The 15,022-nt window shown below is 37.6% G+C and overlaps 1 protein-coding gene across 2 annotated transcripts in view; it reads right to left on the bottom strand.

The window, feature by feature from the left end:
• Positions 1 to 344: 344 nt before the first annotated feature.
• Positions 345 to 15,022, bottom strand: part of mrap2a (melanocortin 2 receptor accessory protein 2a) — a 31,450-nt gene continuing 16,772 nt past the window's right edge. The window contains exons 4-5 of one of the 2 annotated variants that reach the window (XM_088625738.1): positions 7,271 to 7,337; positions 1,872 to 2,286 (exon numbers count right to left, since the gene is read on the bottom strand). In XM_088625738.1, coding sequence (XP_088481864.1) covers positions 2,056 to 2,286; positions 7,271 to 7,337 — 298 coding nt within the window. In that variant the 3' untranslated portion in view covers positions 1,872 to 2,055. Of the gene's footprint in view, positions 2,287 to 7,270; positions 7,338 to 15,022 lie in introns of both variants that reach the window. The other variant, XM_088625737.1, reaches the window with a different exon arrangement.

Raw genomic sequence — 15,022 nt, 5'->3', positions numbered from 1 at the left:
TTTGATTTGGCTTGTGTATGATAAATGTATGACAACATATTAGTATCATTATCATATCCAGATACTGCATCACGCATAATGATCCTTCTTTTGTCTTGGCTCGGTTTCATCAGGATACATAAGTGATTTTGATTTTCTGACTGCTGGGAAAACAACACTGAAATAAAAAAAACCATCTCATTTATCACTACCCTCCAGGAAGTGTATACAGTTCTTTTTCATTCAATTAAAATCTGGCCAATGCTTGATATTAATCTGTTGTGGAATTCACCAAACCATGATTCTTGAAGATAATTTTGTGGAAGTTGCCAGTATAGTTTGGAAATCACAAAAAACTCCTAGAGTTTCTCGGTGCTCATACAGTATATTTAATGAGAACCCGGTCCATGGGGAACATTTCAGTCTCACATCACGGTCTGACATTACACACAAGTGCTGTACAAAAACTGACAGCTATATGACCAGAGAAAAGTCACATTTATTGCACCCATGGGAACCTCCACATACAGCGCCATCAGAAAGTATGGATATGAGGTGGGAAAATTCTGTTATTTTTGTCATTTAAGTAGAACATGTATCTGTCTTCTTTGGTGGGATTTATATATAACCTAGAATAAATAAATATATATGCACTGAGCATTAAAAGGAATGCTTTTAGAAAAATACAATAGGTGAATTTTGAATGTTGATTTAAATAGTTTTGGTGTAATTTGTGATGGGAGTTGATTGGACAAATGTGATGAGGGAATGTGATCTCTGGAGTGTCAGGTCTCGTGAAAGAAAAACAGAATGTAACACAAATCGTACAATGTAACATCTGTAACACATACACTGTACAGTACATCCTTGAGTCGTCATTAGGTCTGTCAGTGATAGGCCAGGATCTGGTTGGTCATGAGTCACAACATCTCACCAAATTTGATGGGAAACTCCGCCCAACTTCCAGTTGCCCATCCTGTCCTGAGAGCTTTCCAACAGGATAACGGACTGTATCCGCATGCTTCTTGTGTAATAGGTGATATGTTATGTGTTATGGGTGCTCTACTTGCCAGACGTGCACCCCATTGAACATTATAAGTGGCATCAGAGACTAGTGAATTGGTACATGTTTGTTCAGGCTAAACGAGAGGAATTAAATAAGATCACTTTATTGGCCATATAAAATTTCTTTCATTAAGGAATTTCTTTTTACATACTCCACCTTGCTCTCCATGAAACACACAGGCAGGGAGAGAGAAGCTTGGGGTCAGAGCACAGGTTCAGCCATTTATACAGCACCCCTGGAGTAGCTGGGGTTAAGGGGCCCAACAGAGTAGGATTCCTCTGCCAGCCAACTGACAACCTACCAGCCACAGGAGCAGATCCTTAGCCACAGAGCCATTTGCAAGATGTTATCTGTGGAATTTGTCTCATATGTACAATTTATATTGCAGTGGTCTCATGCTAATAGCCTGTGACTTTCACAGGAGTCCCTCTGTTCATCAGCTCTCTTGATGACATTTGAATCGATATAATGTAAAAAAAATGTCAGGTCAACTGCTTCAATATTTTGTCACTTTCCTAGTAGTAACATTTTGCCTTTGTTGCAGCTGGGTTTTTTTTCCAATGCCCAGTATATACAGTATACTAACTAAAAAATGTTTTTTCTCTAACTTACTCTCAAAACTGCTTATGTAGAATCGTTATTCAAGGAGTGCTGACCACTGTACAATTTGTAAAATATATAGACAACATTTGTATCATGGTATTATTTTGCTTCTTATAAGGAGGTGATGCCTCATAAACGTGCATGAGCATTTTAAACGTTTAATGCCTTGGCATCATGGTCCTACACGCTGTTAGATATCGCTCTGGACCAGGTCAGGCATTGCTCTTAGATGTCTACAAGTTTATTTGATGATTTAGTTCAAGCTGTTGGGTCTGGATTCCCCGTCAATATTTATCGGCTGTTCACAGAGCAGTAGGTCGTCATCGCCCAACATGGAGCTGTGCTCTGAGCTGACAAAGTTGGGGATATTAAAGTGGGCCAAGGAGTTCATCTCCTCCCCCAGCTTGTCACCTCCTATTGTTCCCTGAGTTTGATGGCCGCTGTGCTCCAAGCTGGATGCCTTGCTGGTCAGCTTCCCTCTGTCCCCATTGTCCACCTCGTTGATATAGCAGTGGAACAGCGAGCGAGACTCCTCCGTTGCCCGCCGGGACAGGCCCTTGTTGCCCAGGTCCTGGGGACAGTTGATGTCGATTGCACAGCTGGTTATACGATGCCGCTTTTCTCCTGGTTCTGAGTTCCTTTGTGGACAAAAAGAGACATGTCAGTTTACATGGAATTACTCCACATCAGCAGCGTCAAATGATCTTGAGTCATTTTTAGTTTTCAGTTCTGTCTGAGTTTCTTAACAAGCTTTTATGTGAGCACAGTTCAAGCATTTTATAGAAGTCTTTGCTTTTGCTGAATGTTTAAATAACTAGCAGCAACACATGAGAAAGATAACTTGAATACCTATCCAGAGAAGTGTAGCAATCTAAGATACATCAATGCATGTGAATTGGGAACTGGAAATGTAAATAAAATAGAAAAAGTTAAGAATAACTTCAATGTACAGCAAAAATCAGTATTGCTTCCACTGCAATTTCAACCCTGTACTGTGACCTAGACACTGGCGTACCGCATTAGCGTTTGGATTTTGCAGGGGACGGAAAACTATATGGCTGTCACCCCTGCCAAATTATATTAAAAATGGGGGAAGTACAGCACGTCTCGTTAGCCTGTTCTTCTCAGTAGCTACAGTAATTGATAAAAGTACAGTATCTCATCTGGCCTTTTCATGAAAGACTGGATATTGGTGGACAGCATCATCCGTGTTCCCACAATCCTTTGTGCAATAAAGTAGAGTTCTCGGTTTTAAATGCATTTGCCCATTGATAAATTTGCCCTTAATGCTTTTAAGGATTTTAAATATTTGAATCACTTTACCTGGTGATCTTTTAAGTCTTCTTTTGTCCTGTCAAAGTGTATTTCATTCTCTCTGAACTGGTTCTTAGTGACCTAAATTGTATTTTAAATGAGGTCATGATTTTAATTCTATTCATTTATATCATAACATCATGGTTGACTTCTTATTGCTTCCATACCGTGCTTATAGAAAGTCTACATGCCCTTGAACTTTTTTACACATTTTGCTGTATCCGTGGCTCAGAGTTTCATACATTTTAATAAGTATTTTTTCTTCTTATCTACACACCATACTCCAGATGTCTAAAGGGAAGATGTTTTTATTGGGAAAAGGTTATATAAAAATACAAAACTAAAATAATTGGGTAAGTCTCCAACATCCTGACATAATACATGGTAATAGAACGTTTTCCTCAAGGACCTTTCTGTATTTTTTCATTGAAAGTGAAGTTTCATTTTCACTTCTATCCTGACACATACTCCAGCTTCTGCCAATGATAAATATTCCCAGAACATACTGCTGCTGTGACCGTTGGTTCCACGCGGTCTCATGCCCTCCGCCGCGCCACCCCACCCATTTTGTCCCGCAACACCTGGGGCGCGAACCAGGGTGTCCAGTATAATGCAACAGAGAACCAGCCGCATGAGCTAAAGGAGACTTTCCTCAGCCCAGACAGCTGAGGGCACTGCTACGGGCAAGGAGGGCGATGACGTCACCATGTCCGAACTAGCTCCACTACACTTCCACCACTATGACTGTGCATCAGAGGTGTAATGCTTTGCATTTAGGCTATATACTTGTAGTTCCATTTTAGTTTCAGCAGACCACAAAACTACAGATTCTTAATGCGTTTCAAGTTTTCTTTAATACTCCCTTCCTTCCAAAGGATATTCAAAGCCTTTGATTTTTTTTTATACCAATCCCCTGATCTGTGTCTTTGTCTACAACTTTGTCTAGGAGTTCTTTTGAAAGCTCTTTTGTTCATGAATCCCTACAGCTTAACACAGGTGGAGACCAGTTATCCTGGTGTGTTATTTTGAAGGTGTTAGGTGTTCGAAAGTGAGCTAATTCAGGATTGCTATTACAAGGGAAGCGGACATCAAACCAAGCTATTTCAGTTTTTATTTTTAATTTTCTTTCAAATTAATCAAGAATATTTTTTCTCTTGGATGTTCTAGGGTAGGATTATATGATAAAAATGCATTTTCCAAAGTATAAGGCAGCAAAAGGTGAAAGGTGGTGTGGACTTTCTGTAAGCATTATACAGTGCCTTAAAGATGGATACAATGTACAGCATTTAAAGTAGAAGCCTGTTCAAACTGTGTTTTCTGCTTTAAATTTGTTGTTCATATTTTAATCACCAGTAACCCCCAACAGTTGTCTGCATTACATTTTTAAATTTCCTTTGCAGCTTCCACAGTTTCCTCTTTTGGTATTTATCTGTGAATTTCACAAGTTTACTTACTATACCAGAATCTAGATTATCAATTTAAATCAAGAAGAGCAGTGTTACTAATACTGATCCTTGCAGTACTCCGTTAACTATATCATTCCAATTTCAGCATTCACTCTTTATCTGCATTCTGTTTTCTAGTAAACAATTCATAATTTAAAGCAACAATTCAAACTTTTCTGAGGAAAAAAAGGCTTCTGAAAATCTTAAAAATTCTATATTGTGTACAATATACAATGTCTGTACTTTCCCATCTTAAATGATGATCCCTCCACTGGTACCCTTTTTTCTGACCATCCCATCATCTCATATCGCCAACCACCTAATCTGTGTAACCTTGTTCCCAGCTCCCTTGACCGCCCTCAGCAATCATCAACACCGGCACTTTCCCTTGCAACAGAACTCGCTGCATCACCTGTAAATACTGTATATATCCAGTATCATGCTCATTCAAGGCTTCTCTGGACAATTCTGGGTCACTCAGATGCCATCTTATACCTCCAGCAACCTTATTTACTGCATCTCTTGCAGAAAATACCCAGCTATCTACATTGGTGAAACAGGAAGGAGACTGGGAGAGTTTCGAGGAACTGAGGATCAAATATCTCTCCAAGCCCATAGTTTCCCATTTCACCTCTAACGGCCATGATCACACTGTTCTCTCCATCTGCATTCTCAAAGAGGGGTTTCTGAATTCCTATCGCAGACCAAAACCAAAATTATCTTGAAACTATGATCACATCTACCCCCTTCTCTCAATAACAGACTCGTTTCTTTCTAATCCTCTCTATTCATTTGCAGGTTTTGACTTCACATCTCTCTTCACCCCTCTGGACTTCACACCACCTGAGTGTCCACTCCGTTTCTCTCCTGCTCCTGCCTCCTCTCCACTCCTGGTTTCTGTTCTCCCATGCTTTATCAACTGCTAGTTTTCCTCTCTCTGTCACATCTGAAGAAGGCTGCACAACTGACTGAAACGTTGTTTCTTTTCTTCTCTTTTCAGCATGGAATAAACCTTTACTTGTTCCTGTGTTAATTACTTTTATTGCTTGTTAAAAGAATACTAATAAGTAAGTTAACCAATACCTACTTTTTTAAGTTCCTTAAAAGTTTGACTATCCCCCAAAATCTTAATAACCAGGTGATCCACTGGTCTATCCATAATTATTGTTTACATAACCTTAAAAGCAACAGAAGTGAATTTTCGTCTGATAAAAATGTTAGTATTCTCCCTCCTCCAGGGATGACAGTTTTTTGGACTACAAATGTGATATTGAATTTTTATTGAAGTGAATAGTTGTATTTAAAATTTGAATGGTCATATTTTCATTGTGTGAAAAGTAAAATGTCAGCAAAAAATGGATAGAAAATTAAACCCCTTGAATCAATACTTGTGAAAGCATCTTTGACAGCCATCACTGCTGTAAGTGGATTGCATGCTCCCATAGAGCAGTTTTCATCCCTTCTTTGCACATTTGCTCAAGATCAAGCTAAATGAGGATTGTTTACTCCTTATCTGTACCTTCTGTTTACTGTCCATTAACGAATTCTTTATCCAAGAACATATGTCGTCTTGAGTGCCTACTGTCTGCAGATTGCAAATGAATCTGTTTTGAAGAACTTTATAAAAAACCTTCTGAAATTCTAAATATCCTGTATCATATACTCCATATCTAATATTGCTCTTACTCTTATCAAGGTAGTTAAGTAAGACCTTTTCTAAATCCAATTACTATCCTTTAGAATCATTTTGACATACAGATTATCTAGTTAAATTCTAATCACCTAAAGTTGATTTTAATAACCACGAATGTAACTTATTTTCTGTAATTACCTGATTCAAATTAATCACATTTTTTATGGATGGATAAGACATTAGCAATTGTTTTAGTCAGTGGGTACAACAGCTGCCTCTACATTCTATTGGTTTTACTATTTTAAACGAATACACAACATTTTCTTAACACAGTCCCATGCAGGGCTTCCATTTACTTGAGTGCAAGTTTGATTCAAATCCTTTAACAAGCAGGAGTTCTTGACTCAATTAATAATTTATTGTGCCGAGACGAAGCAGCTTACGTTTATACCCATTTATACAGCAGAGCACTTTACTGAAATCATTCCAATAAAGTACCTTGCTCAAGGATATAACAGCTGTTTCCCATCAGGGACTGATTAAGAGCCCGAACCACTATTCCACCCTGATGGACAACAGAAATCGAAAGAAGCGAAATTTGCTAACTGGCCTCCTCTTGACTGTACCAAAACAAAATCAGCAGTCCTTGCAGCTCCAGATCGGCTGCATTTCCCTCACAACATTCACAGTGTAAGAACCAGAACCGGGAGGAGGTATTGATCAATGCAGTGTCTTATACCAACAGTAACTGTTCAATGTCAATGATCATTTGAGAAACTCAGATTGATTTTCTTGTCAGAGGTAAAATGTTGTCAGTCTGAGCTGCTAATAGGATTATTTCGTTTATAAGCTATCGGCGAACAATTTCTCCAATTCACAAATGATTTTAATGATTTCAAATTTTGACACCTTTATACTCTGTTGCATCTTTGTCTTAAAGTTTTTTAAAGTTCTTACAATCTCATAACACCTCAGTGGTCAAAAGGCTTGACTTTTTTGAGAATATTAGCATTGATTTATATTCTTCTACCATTTCGCTGAGAATGTAGTCAGTTTTACTGGCAAAATTGTAAAATTCAAATTTGTATTTTTTTTACTCGCTTTTTAAAACACACTTTTTGTCATTCTCATTCTCAGACACTGTTGCTGTTTAATTAATCCATGGGGTTGTCGACCAGGTTTTTCCATGTGCTCAAAGCACTAGTTTCCCAATTCAGCATACAGGCTTACCTTCTGGCTTCTGACTATATCCAAAATGGGGTCACCATTCGCAAAGACCCACATCTGTAACTGCAGCCTGGGGCAGAAAGGCATTTGCATAGTAGTTTTCTACGAGGATCTCAAAGTGCTTCACATACACTGTATTCGGGCTGCCCACTTCAACTTCAACTGAAGTTGCAGCACACACCTGGCTGAGGGAGGGATGGTCATTCTGCACCACACATAGTTGAAGGGGGGCATTAAAAATACTTTTAAATCAAAATAAGGCACCTAAAGGACTACCTTTTTAATCAAATGTGCTCAGCTGTCTAGGACCAAAGAATTTTACATCAAGATGTTACACAAGACAACCTTTGAGATGTTACTAACATCTAATATTATAAACAAACTGGCAGCTATCTCACCCTGCAACTCACAACTGGCAGCCCACTGAAGCTCAGCAGGTGTGAGCCTGGTCAGTACCTGGATGGGAGACCTCCTGGGAAAAACTAAGGTTGCTGCTGGAAGAGGTGTTAGTGGGGCCAGCAGGGGGCACTCACCCCGTGGTCTATGTGGGTCCTAATGCCCCAGTATAGTGATATACACTATACTGTAAAAAGGTGCCATCTTCCAAATAAGACATACTGTAAAACTGAGGTCCTGACTCTCTGTGGTCATTAAAAATCTCAGGGCATTTCTCGAAGAGTAGGGGTGTAACCCCAGCGTCCTGGTCTAATTTCCAATTGGTCTTTTATCAGTCGTGGCCTCCTAATAATCCCCAGCTATGAGTTGGCTTCATGACTCTGTTCTCCTCCCCACTGATAGCTGGTGTGTGGGGAGCAGACTGGTGCACCATGGTTGCCATCACATCATCCAGGTGGATGCTGCACACTGGTGGTGGTGGAGGGGAGTCCCCATTACCTGAAAAGCCTTTGAGTAGAAAAGTGCTATATAAATTTTATATTATTATAATTAGAGTTGTTTTATTAATATAAACGTGGAGCATACATTATTACTTTATTATCAGCATTAAAAATGCTTTTTAAGGGAGAGTTCACAGCACCATGGAATGCCAATTTACAGGATATGTGTATATTTACTATTGTGTCGCAAGCTTATCATGGTTTGCAATCAAGTATTATAGATTATATTCACATATAGTTTTATAGATTCAGCTTTCACACACTGTTTTGTGTACAAAGGCCAAGGGTTCGAAGGAAACTACTCAAAATAATGTCTAATATTGAGCACACAGCACAGTCTAACACCCTATGATTCAGTCCCTCAGTCCTTCTAAAAGCAATATGATAATTGTTAAATTGGAACATATTTTCAGGAAATAGACTTATAATTGATGTTTGGCTTCCTAATGGAGGTCAGCACATTTGTGTCAAAAATCTTGTCAGAAGTGCTCTTGATATATGATTCAAGTATTGTGTCATAGTACATTAGAATTAGGCTGTGAAGTTTCAAAACAATTTTCAAGGACCAATTGTTAATTTCCTTCTATCTGTATTTTGCATGCTTACTTTCAAAATCGTGGGCATATCTGGACAAAAATGTACATTTGAAGATGAACTGAGGCATAAATTGTTGCCTTTATTGATAAAGTGGGAATACTTTGCTGAACACTTCTATTCATTAAAATCATTCTTCCCTGTGTACACACAGCGGCATATATCAGTGTGTTTTGTTATTCCTAATTATGTCCCACAACAATTCTCATAAACCTCATAAACAATTAATTCTCAAATTGCAGACAACAGGCGTTCAGGGAAACAAATGTCTGCATTAAGAATTAGTTATTATATAAAAAAACAAAGAGTTCAAATAAGGAGTGAATACTCAAACTGGTATAGAATAAGTGGGGTAGAGCAGGGATCTGTACTGCTCTTTTTAATTTATTTAAGAGATTTAGATTTCAGTATAGTTAGTAAATTAAGTTGGCAGAGGAAACCAAATAAGGAGGATTAAAAATTGAAACACTGTAGAAACGGAAAATTTAATTCTAAAAATTTAGATAAAAACTCAAGACTGTGCAAACTCTTGGCAGACTATGTTTGATGCTGACAAGCGTAGGTAGTAAATTTGTAAACTATTAATACAAAATGGGAAGTAGGCTATTTATGAAAAGCATAATTTACATCTTGAAGATAATGTGGGTGAGCAATTAAAAGCATAATTGAAATCAAGGGATTTTTTGTTAAAATTGTATAGCAGACTACTCAAGCCTGATTTAGTATATTGTATTCAATTTTGGTCATCGTGTTATATAAAAGATATCGTTGCTCTTAAACTATACAGAGAAGAGAAACCAGGTGCATTCTGGGACACATGGGAATTTACTACACTGACAAACTTAGGGAAATGAATGGAGATTATGAGGAAAATTCATAGTATTAAAATCCACAAAGGCATTGACAATGTCAAACCAGAAGATTTCTTCAAAATGAACACTGAAACATGAACCAAAAAATGTTCATGGAAAAGTGGGAGTGCATTTAAAATCAAGGCATTTCCTTACCTCAAGGAACAAGGTTCAGCAACAACAAGGACAGGAACAAGAGTTCTGTCCATAAGAAAACCCACATTGACACCAATTAGGAGAATTCCCTTTGCTGAATCCACAACACTAATGTTGTCATGATTTAAAATCAAAACACACACAAAAAAACAACCTTCTAACAATCCAATTACACATCCGGACAACATCAAATCAAAACAAATCTCACATCTAACAGTTTCCTTCCCTTTACTCTGTGATACAGTACAGCCCAGAGAATCTGATATCTCTGCTCCAGAGATCAAATGTTTGTGAATGTTTCAAATACCACCCAACCAATTGACGTCCTCCAGCTGGTGAGGTGACTGAGGATGGCCGGTCAGTCTCTTTTGCTTTCTGAGGAATGTGTTTTCAGACACAAACCTACACTTTGTCTAACCTACCATCTTTTGCAATGTAGATCTCAGTTTCCCCTAACGTATGAATAAGTAGTTTAGCTTCCTTAACTCAAATCTTGCTTCTAAGATGCTAATGATGTCCTTCTAGATCAGGGGTGTCTGATCCTGGGCTTGGAGGGCTATGAGTCTTTAAAACATTGTCCTGGTCTTTTTAAATTATTAGCACCTGAAGAGCTTGTAGGAGCTGGTAAAGTGATTCAATTAAGCCAATAATAGGAAGAGATACAATTTTAAATGAAAACATATATACACACTGGTCTTGCCAAGACCAGGGAACAAGACCAGACATCCCTTTTCTTGATGTAAGGTTCACATTTTTTACATTTAATACGTGATCTGCATGTCTAAAAAGGTTATAAAAATGGTTTCTTTCCACCTACCATCTTTTGCAATGTAGATCTCAGTTTCCCCTAACGTATGAATAAGTAGTTTAGCTTCCTTAACTCAAATCTTGCTTCTAAGATGCTAATGATGTCCTTCTAGATCAGGGGTGTCTGATCCTGGGCTTGGAGGGCTATGAGTCTTTAAAACATTGTCCTGGTCTTTTTAAATTATTAGCACCTGAAGAGCTTGTAGGAGCTGGTAAAGTGATTCAATTAAGCCAATAATAGGAAGAGATACAATTTTAAATGAAAACATATATACACACTGGTCTTGCCAAGACCAGGGAACAAGACCAGACATCCCTTTTCTTGATGTAAGGTTCACATTTTTTACATTTAATACGTGATCTGCATGTCTAAAAAGGTTATAAAAATGGTTTCTTTCCACACACCACAAAAATGTATCGACTTTCTCTCAATAAGTCACTACCTGCTGGCAGTCCTGATCTCCTTTATTAGAATTAATATGAGCACGTTTAGGTGGGTAGGTTGCTTCAGCATGCATAGGCTGCAAAGCAACAAGTAATAGGTTAATTCCATGCTGAAAAACGTTTCGGCTGTGGAGCCTTCTTCAGGTGTGAGCATATTACAAAAATCAAACTGCAATATTATACAGAACAGGAAGTATGAAAACCAGATGTTTTGTCATCCTCACTGTAATTCTTAATCTTTCACCAGGTTTTGTTGATTATTTCATCCTCCTCAGCTGTGTCCGCCATTACCCCTGCTTCGTTGACTTACTACAGCTCTGACCACTTTCTCCAGGACTTACTGTATGGTATAGCTCTCATTCCTCACCTCTCCTGCTCATTGCAAGCCCCCCAAAGGGTTAACAGTCTTTTCACTCTTTACAGCCCTACCACCTCGACTAGACTAGAAAGGTCTACAGTAGTTTTACTACTGTAAGTTATGGATTAAATAATGTAACAGTCACTGGTCATTAGATATTATAACTAGAGCAACTGCAATATAGGAGAATCTGTCCTGGCATTTATTATTATTAATATGAATATTGAATATATTAATATATATATATATAAATATATGAATACCATATGAATACTGTAAAACAATGGGACAATACCAAGCTAAGAGGGCAATAATAAAAGAATGAAATCAGAAAGAAAAGGCAGTTAAGAGTGGTTTGGAACAATTTAAACTTTTATCTCCGTTTCTCGGTTGGATTTCATATAAACTGCTTTTTTATGTATAATTGTAAATGATGAATACATTTGTAAATGTGCCTATCATGAAAACTGTTTTGAGCAGCATTCCTACTGTGAAATATCAGTCTGGTTCCTAATGGTCTCTAAACATCAATTCCACTTCGAACACAGACAATGCAGTGGTATATAGAGCAGTGATTCTCAGTCTTGGCCCAGGGAGATACCTACAGTAAATCGTTTTGTTCCAGCTATGCTCAGAAACTCAAGTGATAACTGATGACTTTAATTGATCCGCTTGCTTGTTAAGAGTTTTGGTAAGTTTTTGTTCTGCACTCAGTCCTGAGTTTCAAAAAGTATCCTACTTCAAGGGTAATGTACCTCTCAGAAATGTAAGCAGCTTCATTTGCTCGTTTGCTCACCGTTATTTCTGCCTGAATACTTTTTAATCGGTGGTCAATTTGAGATGAACAGAAATAGGTAGAAATGACAACGAATCAAACACATTTGTATGAAATTCACAACCTGTTACAGGTACCACAGCAATCGCAAATGCAATTTGACTTTTTAAGAGAAAGCTCGTTTAACGAAATCTCAAATAGAAAATTCAAATCCATTAGCCCCTGATTAGGAATTGGTATAAAAACCAGAAAGTAGAGTGGTCTAACAGGACCAGGGATGAGAAGCACTCATTTTGAGGGGGCTGGGAGAGTAGAAAATATTTTGCACTTGGCCGCGATTTCAGAATTCTTCAAATTTCAGTTGTGTCATGAGAAATGTTTACTGCTAAGGTGTCCAGGTCCTGAGGGCCTGTGTGTCGGCAGGTTTTTGTTCCAACACATCATTGACTTAATCAAAACAACTTATCCGTTTTTCCAGCTTTTCAGCTGCTGCTGATTTCAAGAGACAAATGAAAAGCTGCAAATACACCTGCCCTGCGGGACCAGGATTGGACATCCCTGGCAAACAGAGGCCCACTTACAATGTGTCAGATTTCCAGTGGGGTTGTAGCACCTTTAGCAGCAGCAACTCTGTTTCCAGTTCTTTGTTGACAAAAACGAAAAATTCTCCAGACTACTAGGAGGATGGAATGTGTAAAACATTATATTATATAGAAATATGAAAAAAGAAGAAAGACATTTTTTTCTTTCTAAACTAAAAACTATAGGCTTTAGTGAACTTTATTAGTTGGAGTCAGGAATGGGAGGACTGTAACTCACACTTCATATGTATAAGTCTATCTTTCATATCTTCAACCTTTTGCAAGCCTTGTATATTTTAAGTACTACCTGTTATTTGCACTAAAGCAATGCAATAAAACAATACAATGAGGTACACATTTAAAATTCAATTATTCAGTACACAATTATATTAACACCTAGTGTTAACACCTAGTGTAAGCCAATGCAATAGAAAGGGTTATTCCCTATCATCGTTCATTGCATAAAATAATTCAGTAAAATGATTATATGGAGAAATATTCAGAGAAGAAACTTGCTTTGGGCCTTTTTGCTAATATTGTTTTATTTTTGTCAAAACATTACTGCATTTCAGCTGGTGTTAGAATTAACTTTATAATGAATGCTCAGGAGGGATGACAACAGCCAGTTCAATCAACCTCAGCTGTCAGTAATTCGTAATCACTCCTGACGTCATCTCCTCACTTAAACATTATAAATACAACATGTACCCTTCTCTCCCTCATATCCATTTTGTGCATCCCAGTTGTACCCCATTTCCACACTTACAGCTGCCCCTTGGTTACTCCTCACTCTGCATGGGGGGTCCCAACCTCCCTGACCTTTGGCCTGAGCCAAACACTCTATAAGCCTTTCAGTATGCTTAATTCCTGGGTGTTGTTATTCCTAGTGAAGAACAGTGTATCTTTTAGATATTTCTCTAAATTATATTTGACAATTGGACTAAAGTTTTACATAGTTAAGCAAAGATCTCCTCTCGTTATCAGTCATCTTTTGAAGTTAATATGAACCTCTCCACTACATTTATATGCATTAACTTTAAAATGCCACAGAAATAACATAGCGGCATGAAGAAACCTTGACTGTAGGTCATGTCTTCATTAGGACACAAAGCACACGGTATCTTCATGACAGCTAGCCCATCCATCCATTTTCTAACTTCTTTATCCAGCATCTCAGGGTCATAGGACATTAGTGTGACCGCTAGCCAAATAATACACCATAATTAAGAGATAAGGATTGCTAAGCATATGACAATGATGTGTAGCATATCTAAACCAATTACTGTACAGTAAAACAACTAAGCAGTAGTTCTCTAAATCACTTCAATTACTTGTAAATAAATGCCCAATATTTCCAAAATATTGCCCATAAATGATTTCATTGTTTTGGCATATAGACTATGCTCCAGTATTTTTTTTCCTTTGGGAGAAGAAATATGATATTTAGTGTTCGGCCAGTGCAAAAATAAGTAAACCTAATGTGAGATTACTGAAAGTCTAAAATGAACAGTTGCATATAATGACACGACATATAGAACTGAAAAACATTATCCCTGCTAAACTGCAAATTACAAATGCAACTCTCCTGAAGGATGTAAGTAGACGGATTTTAAATACTTCAAATGGATTTTTAACAATGTAATGCAGTTTCTTACAAAACATAATGGGCAGAGAAAGACAAATAATTCGATTTTTAAATACAGCCATAAGACCACTCAAAATATGGCCCTTAAAAACACACAAGGCAGGACATATAAAACACGACCATGAATCAAGTACACATTAAAGATTTACATCTTTGTTCTTTACCCATATAAAAGTGTACTTGTCGCTGTTGTTCTTACGACATATCCATTAGTTGACATGGTTACCAGAACCTGACCTTTAAAAACACTAATTCGGGGGTGCAAAGCCCTTATTTAATAATGAATGTTAGTGAGAGGACAGACGATTTGTACTAAAATAAATGTTAAAAGAGCACTCTTAAACTCACAGCTAAACATGGCTAGCACTTCTTTTGTGCACTTCATATTGTCATTACTTACTAGACCTGACACCTATCCCAGTGAATCATTTATTTCAGGAGAGTTGAATCATCCCTGGAAGAGTCACCTGTATGGTAAATGGAACTGAGTAGTTTGTCTTTTTTAAGAGAACTTGCTATATTGATTAATATGTGACAATGTTATTAAATGCATCTAAATTAAAATTCTAGAATTAGCAACAAATCTCACTGCTCTATAGAACTGTCCACCTGCCTCACAACTGATAGTATTAGCAATTAGTAGTAAAT

Source organism: Lepisosteus platostomus, chromosome 3, assembly GCF_059453375.1.
Source record: "Lepisosteus platostomus isolate fLepPlt1 chromosome 3, fLepPlt1.hap1, whole genome shotgun sequence".
Taxonomy (NCBI): Eukaryota; Metazoa; Chordata; class Actinopteri; order Semionotiformes; family Lepisosteidae; genus Lepisosteus; species Lepisosteus platostomus.
Note: the sequence above shows the minus strand (reverse complement) of the source record. Positions and strands in the feature narration are given on the sequence as shown.